General features: G+C 41.1%; 2 protein-coding genes across 2 annotated transcripts in view; both read right to left on the reverse strand.

The window, feature by feature from the left end:
* The window catches only part of chsy1 (chondroitin sulfate synthase 1), a 31,880-nt gene extending 22,247 nt beyond the window's left edge, over window positions 1-9,633 (reverse strand). The window contains exons 1-2 of the mRNA XM_028015022.1: window positions 8,204-9,633; window positions 3,272-3,767 (exon numbers count right to left, since the gene is read on the reverse strand). Coding sequence (XP_027870823.1) covers window positions 3,272-3,767; window positions 8,204-8,514 — 807 coding nt within the window. The 5' untranslated portion in view covers window positions 8,515-9,633. The remainder of the gene's footprint in view (window positions 1-3,271; window positions 3,768-8,203) is intronic.
* Window positions 9,634-10,095: 462 nt separating this feature from the next.
* On the reverse strand, window positions 10,096-14,434 carry selenos (selenoprotein S). The gene is made up of 6 exons (XM_028015025.1): window positions 14,063-14,434; window positions 13,736-13,867; window positions 12,553-12,659; window positions 12,396-12,482; window positions 12,163-12,235; window positions 10,096-11,349 (listed from the first exon to the last, which is right to left on the reverse strand). The coding sequence occupies exons 1-6, from the start codon at window positions 14,157-14,159 to the stop codon at window positions 11,273-11,275; spliced, it is 573 nt and encodes a 190-aa protein (XP_027870826.1). The 5' UTR covers window positions 14,160-14,434; the 3' UTR covers window positions 10,096-11,272.
* Between the last annotated feature and the right edge of the window lie 79 nt (window positions 14,435-14,513).

Consider the following 14,513-nt stretch of genomic DNA (forward strand, 5'->3'; position numbering starts at 1 on the left):
AACATTCATTGGCGAGCCGTTTCACAGCCGTAAAGTGACAGGACACGGGTTTTGGACGTGGTTGCCACAGGATGTCTGAAAATAGCCGAGGCTGACCACATACTGAGCTCTCTGAAAGGCCTCTACAACCTCCACTGCTGCTCAACCTTCAGGCTTTGGTCTTCCTGGAAAGTCTGGGGTGGATTCAGCGGCCATGGCAGCATGTTTTCCCAGCCGCAGCGAAGTAGCACAGCTGTTCTCCGACAATCGCAGAAACTGTCACCAGTTGGGATTTTAGGGGAGCAAACACACACCGGCCTTCAACATCTTGGGTGGAAACAGTTCCTGCACCGTATGCTGAAATCCCTGAAGTCATTTCCACACATGAACACTGGAGACGATGAGGAGGGTGTGCTGATGATCTGCTGCGGAGGCTTCAGTCACTGATTCCCAGACAATAAGCTTCATAGCTGGAGATTTCCTGATAGGAATGAGCTCTCCCAGCAGGAATGTGGAGAGAGACGTCGGTCTAACCCTGATCCTCCCACACCAATGGGAGGAAATGATGCTAAACTCTAAAACCTTCTATCTCAATAATTTAGACCTTTAATAACTCATATCCTGATATTTGATCATAGATACCATCTAAATGACGTGCTGAAGGCAGAGCAGAGTGAGGATATAATTCATATACAAAAAACAAGCATGGAACTTCTAGTCAATTAATTTGATTAATTGTGATTGATTGATTGTTGAAATAATTGTCAACTAATTTATTAATCGCCAACTATAGTATGCTAACTCAAAAAAAGGTAATTTGCTGAAAGATCAACACATCGAGGCAATTAAGCCAAAACTGTACAAAAATATTTACAAATATGTATCTGTAAATATGTTCTACCCAGAATTCAAATGGCTTTTTTAGTATCATCTGGTTCAGATTCTGTAAAAGAAAGTTTTACTGAGCACCTATTGCTATTTATTCCATTATTAAATGGAATACCAAGGTAGTCACCAGATCATCCCTGCTCTGTACTGATGTTCAGTCCAGCAGAAAGGCCTGAGTTTTTCATGTTGGTGTTAGAAGGATTGTTCAGCTGCAGATGCTTTGCTACAAATGATAAAGAGTTCACTAAAGAAATGCTGTTAGTGACTTCTAGGAAGTAAATATTTATTTGCATTTTTAAATGTATTTCTAACACTCTATAATAAAGAATCTGCTACATTTTTTTACCCAATTAATCTTCAGAATAATTGTTTACTAAAATGATCGTTAGCTGCAGCCCTAGTAGTGTATGCTAAAAACCTGTAGAAATTAAACTGCATCTTCCCTTCATTATATTTGTAACAACAAACCTAAGAAAATCTCACTTAGACAAGCATGTGAAAACCACAGAGATGAGAGGAGCTCCTCTCTTCCTGCCAGCAAAGTCTCTCTCTACAGCTACACTTTTCAGCATAGGCTTCAGATTCACTGCTACACTGACTGGTACTGGAACCTCGTCCCCATGGCATCACCATTCAGAAGTCTTTGAAGATACATGTATGATATGGATTGTGACATTTAATTTCTCTTTTGAGGTAACTAGAGCTAACAGTCTCATCTGCAGCCCACTCCTCTGATACACGACAGTAATTATTTACAAAGTGCCTGGGTGCTTAACCAAGGAGAAAAAGTTAGTCAGGATTTTTAGACTCAGTTCATGAGAAAATTCATCATCAATATGAGAAATGAAAGCTGAGACTTTGGTCTCCCACGGAGACAGAGGCGAGGAGAGCAAGGGATGGCATCAGCAGGATGAACCCAGAGATAAGAGCGTGTCGAGGCATCACTCATCAGTGTGTCCGCCATGTCGGTGGCTATGCCAACTAGCCTGCCTGTGTTGTTGTAAAACAGCTGCAGCTTATCAGAGAGAAAGGTGGAGGACATGAGGAGCGCTAAGCCCCACCTCCTGCCTCTGATTAGTTGTTTCTGAGCGAGCGGTGTATTTCTGCAGACTGCAATAGGAGAACTGGGAGAAGGCAGAGGAACTGGATTTTTATCACAAATTATTTGTTTTATGAAATGAGAGCAAAAATATGTATTTTTTACATATTTTAACAAATATGTAAAAAAATAAAATAAAATAAACATTTTTAAAACATATTATGTATAAAAGAGGCTTCCTGCAGCTTTAGCCCAGAAGTGTGAGTGAAAGGTTTTGATTGGTTCCCAGCAGAGCGTCCCCAGCCTCTGGTGTGAACTTCCTCTCTGGATGCTCGGGTGATGTTCAGCAGGGAGTCAAGTTTCCACAACAATTTCTGATGTCAGGCAGATGACGTGTGCTGAGCCTCAACTGAGTACTTATGGCAGAGCTCCAAGACCCTGTGTTGTAATGTCAGCATTATCTCCATGGAAACAAAATGGTAAATACTGTTAATGACGTGAAAGCAGCAGGGGCTAAGCAGTGGTGCTGCAGCGTGGCAGAAACTGAGTTTTTCCTGGAGAGCAGTCATCACTCACACACTGCAGCTCTGTTCCCCAGTCATTAGCTCATGTGTCAGGCCATTAATAGTTTTTGCAAACTAAACTACTTCACTGGAAATGAACAACTGTAAATATTAGCTTAGAAGATAAGGATGGAGAGAGTGAACAGTGAGGGATGAGCAGTTGAGTTAAAAGGTCCAACATCCGAGATACAAAACCTCCAGATCCTCCAGGACAGAGTTACAGCCCTAGGAAGAAGTATTCACCTCCTTCACTTTTTCTATCATCACTCCTAAATGTTTGAGATCAATTCAGTTTTAATTTCAGACAAAGAGAAGCCAGGTTACGTCTTAAAATGATGATTTTATTCAAGTAAAAAAAGGTCTCCAAACCAACCTAGGTCTATAAGAAAGATGAACAATTATATTAATAATCCATTATTCTGATGATTACTCAGATAAAATATGGACACATTCAGAAGATTTTTTATTTAACCACTTACATCTATTTCTGCAACATTAGAAATGTATTAAAAGATGCAAATAAACAAATAATTTAATCCCATTTTTAACTAACAAAATTAACATTTTTGCCTGAAACTCAGTAAAGAATTCCTTTCGTTGAACACTTGATCATTAGTAGCAAAGGATGAATCTGCAGCTACACAATTCTAACATCATCATGTGAAAAGCTCAAACCTTTCAGTACAGAGTAGGGCTGAGCTGGACTAACAGAAGAACCGTCCAAAAGCAAAAGATGAGTAACAGGAGAAAAGGCTCTATAAAAAAACCCTACTGGAAGTAAGGGAAGTAAAAGTATTCCTACCTCATAGGACCAAACACACTGGACTTTGGCGAACCTCCTCACACACCGGCCCACCTCCACATCCTCATGGGTGGTGTACATCTCCTGCAAGCATTCACGGATGTGTGGCACCATCCTCCTCAAAACCTCACGGCTCATGATGACACCCGGACCTCCCATGCAGAAGTTCTCTCCAGGTTCTAGAGCCAGCTTTCCGAGCTCATCCCGGGCTCCCATCCCGGTCTGGCCCAGGAAGATGGCCTCACTGCTGTTGAGGCTCCGCAGAAAGCTCTCCAGCCGCTCGCTCTTGATGTACACGTCGTCGTCGGCCCTCATGAACCACTCGTACTTGTCCAGGTAGTGGTCGTGCATGTACTTTAGCATCATAAAGGACTTCTTCTGAGGTGGGTAGGAATCGTCCACATTCCTCAAAGCCACAATCGGGATGGGGATAGAAGTGTCAGAGCCCTCGCTGGAGAAGAACTCCACCCTACCTGGGATGGTCTGGGCCCAAGTTCTGGAAACAATGACAAACACAGACACAAAGTGAGACAGAGCTCAGAGAGCAAGAGCTAACATTAAGATGTTTGGCTTCATGTGGGGGTGACATAGTCTACAGCTGAAACTAGAAGTTTACACATAACAAATGAAGGTTATATGTAAACTTCAATGGTTACCTAGAACCTTCAAGTTCAGTTGCATAGCACATTTCAGCAACAAGGCAATTTAAATTCCTTTACGTCATAAAAACATCATAAAGTCTTCATCATAAAAGACCAGACCAGGCAGGTCTGGAAGGTTGATACAACAGCAGATCTTTATTGTATTGTGGTGATAAACCGTTCTGTGATTTATAAACTAACCGTATTTTAAAATCTATTCTCTCAGTGAAGGACTTGTAGAACTGGGTGATGTTTTCCATCTTTCTGGTTTTAGTGTTTTTTTAGACAGACATATGAAGACATTGTTTCAGTAATCAATGTGACTAAAGATAAACACATGGATGAGTTTCTCTAGAGCTTGCTGGGACATTAGTCCTTTAATCCTAGAAATGTTCTTCAGGTGATAGAAGGCCGATTTTGTAACAATATTTATGTGGCTCTAAATGTTCAGGTCAGATTTCAGGCCTGATCTCTAGTTTCAACTACAAGCTAGTTTAAAGTAGTTTCAACTGTGGAAACTAGTTGAACTCTACTCTGCGATGACTCTGGATCGTCCCTCTGTATGTTCCACAAAAAAACACATCCTCCTTTTTTCTCACCATCTGAAGTTCAATCACTCCAAACTCCTTCTGTTTCAGTTAGAATGGAATAAACAGAGGTTTTTCAAAGGGTGGGCAAAAATGAGCAGGACGAGCCTCTGAAGGCCAGAGCTGGAGACCCCTATTCTAAAGTCTTGCCTCTCCAGGAGAGAAAGAGTTCATCTACAGGCTCATGCTATCCACATTTCACCAGCAGGTTCATTCAGTTCTCATTCAGTTGAGATGTGGTGACCGACTGTCCTCCTTTTTATCAAACTTTAATTAGCCTATTAATTCTTTATCAAGCAGCCAGGTGCTGCAGGCATTCACATATCAGATAGAGTTCAGAAGCTGGAATCAGGAACTGCTTTTGTTCCTGTGAGACAAACTGTAGCTCACACTCTTCACTTTCTATAACTCTGGTTTGTCCACAGCAGTAGATCAGTCTAGTTCTGGTGACTCTGCAGCAAAGAAAACTCACATCCATCTGAATGGCAGAGACCAAACTCCCACCAGCAACACAAAGGAGACCAACAAAGACGACTCATCCTCATTCACATTTTACCAATGAGGGCTTCCATGGTCCTCCAACAACCTCACTGCATTAAATATGCAAACTGAACAATGACTGGGAATTCAGTTCACTTCTAATAAACACATGTAACAAACAATAAACATGGTCATAACAGATGTACAGTGGTGTATGTTTCATTACACACACACTACAAACCATTAGAGGTTTAAGTAAAAGCTTCATCTCTGGACCTGAGTAGGGCTGAAAAAATGTATCTCGATAAGTCAGTTATTGAAAAAAATCATCAACTAATTTAGTATTTAGTAAATCGATTAATCATCAACTGGTGCACACAGACTCAATAAAGGGGCATTTGCTAAAAGAACAGCAGTAATTAATCCAAAACTGTACAAAATATACTTTTTGTATTTAAGTTGAAAAATATGTTTCACCCAGAGCAGAACACTTCAAGTTGGAGTTTCAGCTTCACTTGGTTCACATTCTGCTAAAAAAAGCACATTTTGCTATCCAATTATTAATCTGTTAATCCAAAAAACACTCAGCAGATCAGCCACACTATACTGATGTTCAGTCCAGCAGCAAGGACTGATGTTGAAGTTAGAAGGATGTTTTTAGCTGAAGGTGCTCCCTACAAATGATCAGATGTTCACTAAAGGAATGCTGTTGCTGCTTTTTAGGAAAAAAAAGGTTTGCTCCATTTAAAAAGGGTCTAAATTTGTCTATTTGCATCTTTTAATGTATTTATAACAGTGTATTGAAAAGTCTTAAGTGGTTAAATGAAAAAGCTGCAGAATGTGCCAATTTTTTAAAATCTGATTTATTGATTGATCACCAGATAAATCAACAGAATAATTTAATATCATTTAGTTACAGACCTGGTTCTAAGCTCATTGTTGCTTTCTTGTCAACTCCCAGCCTTCCTATAAATATCATCCCATTTTTAGGAAGAATTTCCAACTCAGATCTTAAAAATTCCAACATTCGAGTTTAAATGGAGCCCGGCATGTGAGCTGGTAGAGAGAGTGAGTCGATGTGTTCTGGGCCATAATGCTTTGTGCAAGAAGACATTGGAAAAACAGTTAAGGTCTTAAGGGGCCACTATTATGCAAAAAAATCACTTTTTGCATGTTTCTGTACTTCCATTTTGGTATCTCCTGCTTCTAGAAACAGTCCAAGAGCAGAAAAAAATAAAAATTAAATAAACACCCCATAGACGGGAATAAGTCCTGCTGTTGTTTCCAAAACAGCCAGTTTCAAAAACCTCTAAACTGTTGTGTCACAAATTGTTACCTAGCAGGAGTCTTATCAAAACTACCAACAGAACATGACACAATTTACCAAAAGACTTGGTGATGGAAGTACATATTGATGTGTTGTGTGTTTTGTATTGTTGTTCAGCATGAACATTATTTGTCAGTTAGCATAAGCTAACATTGTTTTTCAAATGTTGAGAGAAGTGCTTGTCCTCTAACCTCGCAAAAGTATATTCATATAGGTTGTAATTGTGGGAAAAACAAAGTTTTTTGTGCTGAATTTTTGAGCTTTTGGGCCTGAGGCGATGACGTAAACGCTGAGTTGGGAGGGCGTGGCCAGCAGCAGCTCATTTGCATAATCGTGAGGTAGTGCTAAACCAGCGCATTCTCAATATCTGAGAATAATTCTGTGTATTGAATGTAATGAACATGTTTTCTACAGTCCACTGATCTATTCCAGCTTGTTCAAGGAAGCATAACAGTGGACCTTTAACAACCAAACATTATTAATAACCCATGAATGATTTGAAATGTTCTGCAAGCCAGCAAATGGTGGATCCATTTTATTATTACCCATCTTATTTAATCATCCCCTCCTCTGTTCAGCCATCTGTGCACCTCTGTTTCAAAAAGCTAAATATTTCATCTCGACAATAAAACTAGTTTTTAGCAAATAAAAAGCACCACTTGCTTTTGAGGATGTTGCAGAGAATTCTGTCAGCTGAGATCATCAAGTCCTTCACATTCTTTTCTACAGTGATGCTGTGGAGTTTATCAGCTGCTTTATTCTAGTACAACCCAGCAACACTAACTGACAATCAGCCACTGATAACTGAGTTGAAATTGCACAAGAAACCATATGCAAATTATGCAACAGCAAAAATGCTGTTGAGTTTATGTTGCAATATGACATGAAATCATCAGAAATATAAGTTCCTTCTGCACATTGTGTCAAATGCCTGTAGTTCCATAGAATCAGGAGTTTGAGTTAACAGATACAAAACAATCCCATCTAATTTACTTTATGTAAAAAGAGGAATAAAAATGATTAAGAAAACAGAGCATTGTGTTCCAGTAACAACTCGTGAAATCAGCTGGAAGGCTTCAGGATTAGTAGTTTCTTGGATGACCAATTAAACAACAGAAAATGATCCATATTGAGAATTGATTAAAGTATAATTCAGTATAATTCAGAGTTCTTATTTAATTTGGTTAAAATCAAAATATATAAGCATCTATTTTAGATTACACATTTGAACGTCCAACTCCAGACAGGAGGAGTCAGTGCCTCAGCAGTCATGAACCTTGCTAGAGATGGAGACTCCACCAGTTGAGTGATCTCAAACTGCTTTCCTGGAGAACCAGAATACAACTTTTAGACTGTCTCTTGTTCAACACACTGGAATTAAATGGTAAAACTGCCTCACCAGCACGATGTCAGGAGCTACAGAGCTCTGCTAATGAGCTGATATTGGAGCCAGGTGTGAGCAGACAGAACTCCAGATACCGACCCTGAAGAACTGGAGTGTGAGACCACTGCTCTACAAATTGTGAAAAAGAAAAATAATAATAATTTTGATTTTCTTTATTCTGTCAGTGTTTAGATTCTGGTGAGAAATTGCTGGTTTAACAACTTTTGAGTTTGATTTCAATGCTTGGATTTATTCTTTTTTATGACAAATGACCAAAATAAATAACTAAAATATAGCGAACATGATGGTGCTTTAAGTGGTGTGTTTAACCAGAGGGGGTCCACTAAGTCTAATGGTTTGGGGTCCCTACAACCTAGGGTCGCTCCTGTTTGGAAAAAGTGTAAATATTCCATGTAAGCTTAAGAATAAGAATGACCAGCATGTGAACCATCGTCATCCTCTGTTTAAGCCTGTCAGCCAGCCAGAGTGCTGGCTCATCAGCCCTCTCCGTACCTGTGTGCTGCCACGGCCCGGCTGTTCAGGTACTTCTGAGCCGTCATCACACCCACGAATAGGAAACTCTTGGAGCTGGAATCCGGCTTCACGGTCGTGGGGGAGCCGTCCGCCTGCGGTGCCCACAGGACTCCTCCGTGTTCGTTCCTGAGCCCCGCGTGGAGCCCGCAGGCGGCGGTATTGACTTTGCGCTTCTGCCCGGCTCTTTTCAGCTCGGTCGCCTTGGGTAAGATGAGCCTGGAAGCCAGCGTGAAGCCGACCACCAGTCCCAGCAGAACACTAAACCATGCTCTTCGGCTTCGACCTGCCATTCCCCCAAAAACTTAACCAGCTCGTCGGAAAATGCTGTCTGGTTCTAAAACAGCGGTTCTCGAAGAAAAATGTCTAGGAAATAAAACCCAGGCAGTAAAAGACGGCAGCTAAAAGCGGCTCGGTGGGGTTCCAGTGGCTCACACACACAGTCTAGGAGCAGAAAAGCGCTTTTCTTCCAGATGCCCACGTAGCATCGCAGCAGACTCCTCGAAGCCGCTACCTGAAGCTCCGAGCCCCGCCGCTGCCCTGCCCGCCCCGACCAGCCAGCAGCCCTCCACCGTCCACCGCAGGGGAATCACCGCCGAGCGACGCAGGTAGCGGCTTGCATTGCAGCTCAGAGCAGCGGATCCTGTCTGGTTTGTCCCCCGCACGGTAGCTGGAATGTCTGACAATCCAGATCGCTGATCGCGAAGGATTTAACACTGGTTTGACCCAAGTGCGTTTCCGTAGAAATGTTCCGACGCAGCGTACCACGTTTTACCGGAAATCCCTTCTTAACCACCGGAGTTATGTGCAGTACATCTAATGTGGGGTTTTAACTGTGTCGATGATTATTAAAATGTGAGCAGAACCCCACAGGATTGCTTAAATCTGTGGTTAATGTGCTGCGGGTTCCAACTAAGACCGAAAACTACCGCTTTAATATTTAGTGCCAACCCTTTTATTAAAATGTGATTGGTAGGTTAAAATTTATATATCTATTTTTATTTTTACGTCGTCGTTTAAGTCGGGACATAAAACAAAAGAATAAAGAGTAGCATAGCTTATCTCGTGCGCCACCTAGCGGCTAAATTTGTGAATCACGCTTTGGTTTTGCATTGAGGGAACTAAAACAATCTTGTTTCGCGTCTTCTGTATTTTTAGATAATAGTCCATGTCTCAATGATGACACGGAATAAAAATGTAAATATTTCAGATGTTTTTCATTATTTAACTTCTTATTTAAGTTCTTAACTTCTACCGGTTTTTGTGGAAACTAACATTTGCATCAAATCCTGACTGTGACCCATTCCTCCTTCTGATTTTCCTTCTGCTTCTTAAAAACTCACCACAAGTTTTAAATGTGGTTCAAACTGGGGCCACAGCTCCAAACCTCAATATTAAATTTTAACCATATTTTATATTCATAATATGAAACAGACAAACACTTCAAGCACATTTGCTCATTTCATCATAATCGGTCTTCTGGTTAAAGTAATGGGTAATTTTTTCTTTAAGAGTTTCATCTGTGCTGATGTGACACAAAAGAAGTTTGGGTCAAAAAAAGACAAAGTGTTTTTGTTCTACATAAACTAAACCCCTTTAGTCAATAAAGTTCTTTGTAATAAAAAGTTCAAAAGCATCTGATTTTTTGGGGGGGGGTTGCTGTATTTTACCAAATTTGTCACTGCCAACATGCAGGGGGAAAGTGGTGCATTCTTTTATACATGACTTTGACTGGGCCATTCTAAAGAAGGAAAGGAATACAAATACACAACTTAACATCAGAGTTCAAAATAAATACAATTCCCCATGTTAGTTAAGATAAAGATGAACAGTTTACCGGCTGGTCAAACTGTCTTCAATCAATGGAGTTGGACAAAGATTTCTTATACTTTAATTTGTTTAGAATCACACAGTCAGACAGAATGTAAATAATATCTACTAGATACAACTGCTGCTATGATTTTTTCTCAAATCTTCCAGAAATACACAACAACCATGAAAAAGCACCCTGACTGGGACAGATCAGCCAGACCTTCTGGTTCGAGACCATTTCAAGGAACGGCTTCATGTCAAGCTTCCAATGACACCAAGAGCTGAGTCCATGATCTGCTGTCATCTTAGCAAAAGAGCTACTGAGGAAAGGAAAAGTCTAGTACACCCATTAAAATGCACTTTTATAATGTTCCTTCTGAAATAATTAAAGCTGCAGTATGTAACTTTTACAAAATAATGTTTTAATATTTGTTGAAACTGTCACTATTTCATGACAGTATGATATGAGACAGATGAAAAAAGGAGCTATTCTGATCTCCCAGTGCAAACTAGAAACAACCAATCAGAGCCAGGAACAATATTCGTGCTGTCAATCACAATTTTGTGTGGAACTACCCACCCTCCTTTTCCCCTCGCTTTCTGTTATGCTGCAGCTAGCATAGCATGTTGTAAATGCTCATGCTAGTTAGCATGGTCACAGATGACGGCAGATAAAGGGTTTTCCTGTAACAGTTAAGTTGTTTCTCCGCCAAAAGAACATTTAGCAGCAAGAACATGAAGGATGACTGACAGCACTGAGACCCTCCTTGGTTGTCTTTAGTTTGGAGTGATGCATTTCTTCAGATGGTAATAATAGCTCAGGGAGGAGATGAAGGAGATCTAGCTTTACACAATCTGTCACAAACTACACAATACTAAGATAGTTTTAGCAAATTTGTAAAAACATATTTTTTATAAAAGTTATATACTGCAGCTGTAAAGCTTATGTACTATGTTAAAAATTTGGACCCAAAGGAAGAAGGAATTGTGATAATTGGAACATTTTTACTGCAAGACAAAAATATTATTTGTATTTTTGATCGTGCAGTGAAATCATGTTGATGGTTATGTTTCTCAACAGTCTCTAGTGTGATTTTCTAAATGGGTGTACCAACTTCTCCAGTACTGATGTTTAAGCAGTGATCTGAAAGCAGGAGCTCTGTTTCATTGCCAGCTTGGTCCCAGCACTCAGGGTGCAGGTTAGTCTGGAGGCGGTCAGAGCACCTCCACCCTTTAACCTCATCCACCCGCTGAGGGCCCCCTCCTCCCTGGCCTCCAGGTGCAGGAGCCTCCTTGTCCCATCAGGGGATTGTAGTCTGAAACACAGAGACAAAAAAAATTTATTCTGAGTTTATTTTACAGATACAGAAGAGTGAAATGTGTATTTTTATCTATCAAGTAGAACCAACGTTCACTTCACTTCAGCTGCAGCTTCTGTCTCTACACACTTAGTGCTTCTAGAGACTCGGCACCAAAGTCTAGCTACTCAATCGGGTTCAGGCGTGGATTCTGGACTGGGTTCAGATGGACCGTCACGTCTCAATATGTCTGAGCTCTGGGAGACGTTAAAGCTTATTGTTATTGTTGTTAATAATAACAATCTTTATTGTCATTATTGCATGGTTCTATAATGACAATAAAGATTGTTATTGTTAGGATGTTTCTGTAGAACCTAACCCAGCTTTAAACCGAACCAGAACCTCCTCCCTGACCTGCTGCTGGGCTCCTTGGTCTCCATGGTGATGGCTGTTCTCTAAGGAACCTCTGAGGTCAGAGAACCAAAACATCTGGATTCATACTGAGATTAAATTTAATGGTTTACTATTAGCTGCCTTCTGACTGCATTTAATTGAGCTAACTTGTTTTGAGGGTATTTGAGTAAAGGGGGCACACTTTTAAACTATGATTTGTTAATTAATTTTATTACCATGGATCATTTTCCTTCCTGCTTGGGAAGAAACTGGCTCACACACACAAATACACACACAAACACAAAATACTGTAGCAATGCAATCCTTGGCAGTTTAAACATCATTTGCTTACATATTCTAAACCTAATAATCCATGCTGTGGTGTTGTTGCAGCACACACAGCCTGATGGTGAATCCTGCAGGCGGTGAGGTTCTTACCGTTGGAGCGCAGCGGCTTCTTATCCGTCTTTGGTTTGACCCCAGCTGCTGCTGCACTCGCCTCCTCTGTGTTCTGCAGGAATCAGACACACAGTGAAACCACAGCGACATGAATGCAGCTGGTTCTATTCCAGCATTTACTGCTCACTTGTTCTCTCACAGCAGAAAGCAGGGTTCCTGACCTCAATCGTTAGCCTAATATTCTGTCCTGAGAGGAGACAAGGTCAGCTCACCTCAGATAGCTTGTGTCCTTTGGAGCTCTTCCCCTGCTTCATGCTCTCCCATTCCTCGATCTTCTGTCTTCTCTTCTCTTCTTCTTGCTGTTGATAAAAAACTGTGAGTAAAAGTCTACCCCGGTTCAGGTGGCCCACCATGCAGCCCCCACTACACCTCTCTCTGCTTCTCCTTAAAGGCAGCAGCTTTGGCGTCCAGCTCCGCCTGCATCCTCCGCCGAGCTGCCTCCATGGCCTCCTGTCTCTTTGTTACTAGAGATACATCTTCAGGAATAAAAAAAGGAAAATCATGTTTGCGACAAATTCACTTTATATTTTTCACTGACAAGCCAGATAAAGAGCTGGAGTCACAGCAATGTTGTACTTCCCCCAGCCCCTCCAGCTGTTGCTTTGCACTGATGGCCAGCTGGCTGAAAGTTGGCCAAATTTAGCTTTAAAAAGTATTTTTAGTAGAGAGAAATTGAAGTAACCTTGAGTGAAATTCAAAGGAGTAGCAGCTAACATTAGCTTTTTATACTTTCATAATTCCATAAAGAGCAAAACAGCTAAGGGAGGAATATCTTGTACAACAGCTGCTTAAAGGAAACTATGGCTGACATTAAACAGACATAGTTTCTGTCTTTGTGCATTAAAACCAAAGCAACTATACAGAATTGTTCCAACATGCTGCCGTTCTACAGGTCCAATTACATCAGCTACAGGAAGAAAATGAAACTCCTCATTTCCGTCTCAACAAAATCAGGACAGCATCTGACAATAACATGCTGGTCCTCCCTCAACATTTATGCTGCATGGAACCAAAATATCACCAAATATTTGGCATACAGAGCATGGATACATGCTAAATGAGCTAATATCTGTTGGAGTTCTTCGCAATATTAATATAAAATGCGGTTTTATTGTGAAAATGTTAAGAATTAGAATGTACTTTATTTATCCATGGGAAAATAACTTATTTGTTGATAAGCTACTCCCATCCAAAGTGGGATGGGAGTAGCAATCCCACTTTGGATGGGATTGATTAAATCAAGATATATTTGTGTTTGTATCAAAAATACAAGTGTGAATCTTGTTCTGTGCATTTGTAACTATTGCTTTGTGCACAAAGTATCCTGTGCAGGTGTGAATTTTCAAATACCCCTTTGTTTGTATATTAGCAAACAAAAGCATAGCAATTAGTGACATAATTACATAGTAATTACTGAGGTTGATCACCGTGACTTACAGCCAGAATGGCTCCGTTATTATTATTTTTTGTTGTTAAATTCTAAGAAATTGGAAGAAGAAATGCTGTTAGAAAAGTGGCTCCACTTGAACGTTGTTACGGTGCTGATGCTGACCTTGCAGGTTGTGTGGGACGGAGTCCTGACGGCTCTGGCCGGTCCTCCTCTTCCTCAGATGCTGGATGAGCAGCAGCACTGTGACGGTGACAGCCAGCAGGTACCACCCGTACAGGGACAGGAACTCCCCTACTGCCGGGGGGACATGGAGGAAGTGCTTCAACTATGCCGTGTGCTTCCCAACAACAATCCACTCAACTTATTAGTGTCTGATTTCCTGACGTGTGTTTCAAGTAGAAAGACTCAACACTGTTAAACAGCCCTTCTTAGCCGCTTTCATACTTTACACGTCATGAAGTCGAGACCGGAAGTGTTGTTGCTAGTTACCTGTGAAGCTCAGCTGACTCAGATCCTGGTTCTTCAGAGGAACCTGACGGGGAGAGTTGTCATCGTCGACGTCTAATATTTCCACATCATCATCCATTTTACCCACCGGTACACACACACACACACACACACACACACACACACACACGCACCCCACCGTGTTCTTAAAGACACAAATCACACAGTGAGTCTGTTTTAAGCTTCCTGCTGCGGCGGCGCAAACTTCCTTATATCAGCTCCATTTTAGCGGAATCCCAACTAACTGACACAAAACCAAAAACTAGCTACTCTTAATCCAGGACATTCACGATGACGTGTTTATCTTCGCAGCAATCTCTTCTTCATTTGGAGAGTTACTTCTTTACCGGCGCCGCCTCCTGGCGCGGAGGCTCAATGATGACGCTTGGTTTAAATTGAAAACAGAGACTGCTTGGTATGGAGCTAAAACAGT

The sequence above is a fragment of the Xiphophorus couchianus genome, chromosome 4 (genome assembly GCF_001444195.1).
Source record: "Xiphophorus couchianus chromosome 4, X_couchianus-1.0, whole genome shotgun sequence".
Classification (NCBI taxonomy): domain Eukaryota; kingdom Metazoa; phylum Chordata; class Actinopteri; order Cyprinodontiformes; family Poeciliidae; genus Xiphophorus; species Xiphophorus couchianus.

Coding starts and splice junctions, on each gene's coding strand:
- selenos (XM_028015025.1), bottom strand. CDS start 14,159: ATGGATGATGATGTGGAAATATTAGACGTCGACGATGACAACTCTCCC. Junction 12,483..12,552: donor TTAAGGAGAAGCAGAGAGAG/GTGTAGTGGGGG, acceptor TTTTATCAACAG/CAAGAAGAAGAGAAGAGAAG. Junction 12,236..12,395: donor AAGGACACAAGCTATCTGAG/GTGAGCTGACCT, acceptor TGATTCCTGCAG/AACACAGAGGAGGCGAGTGC.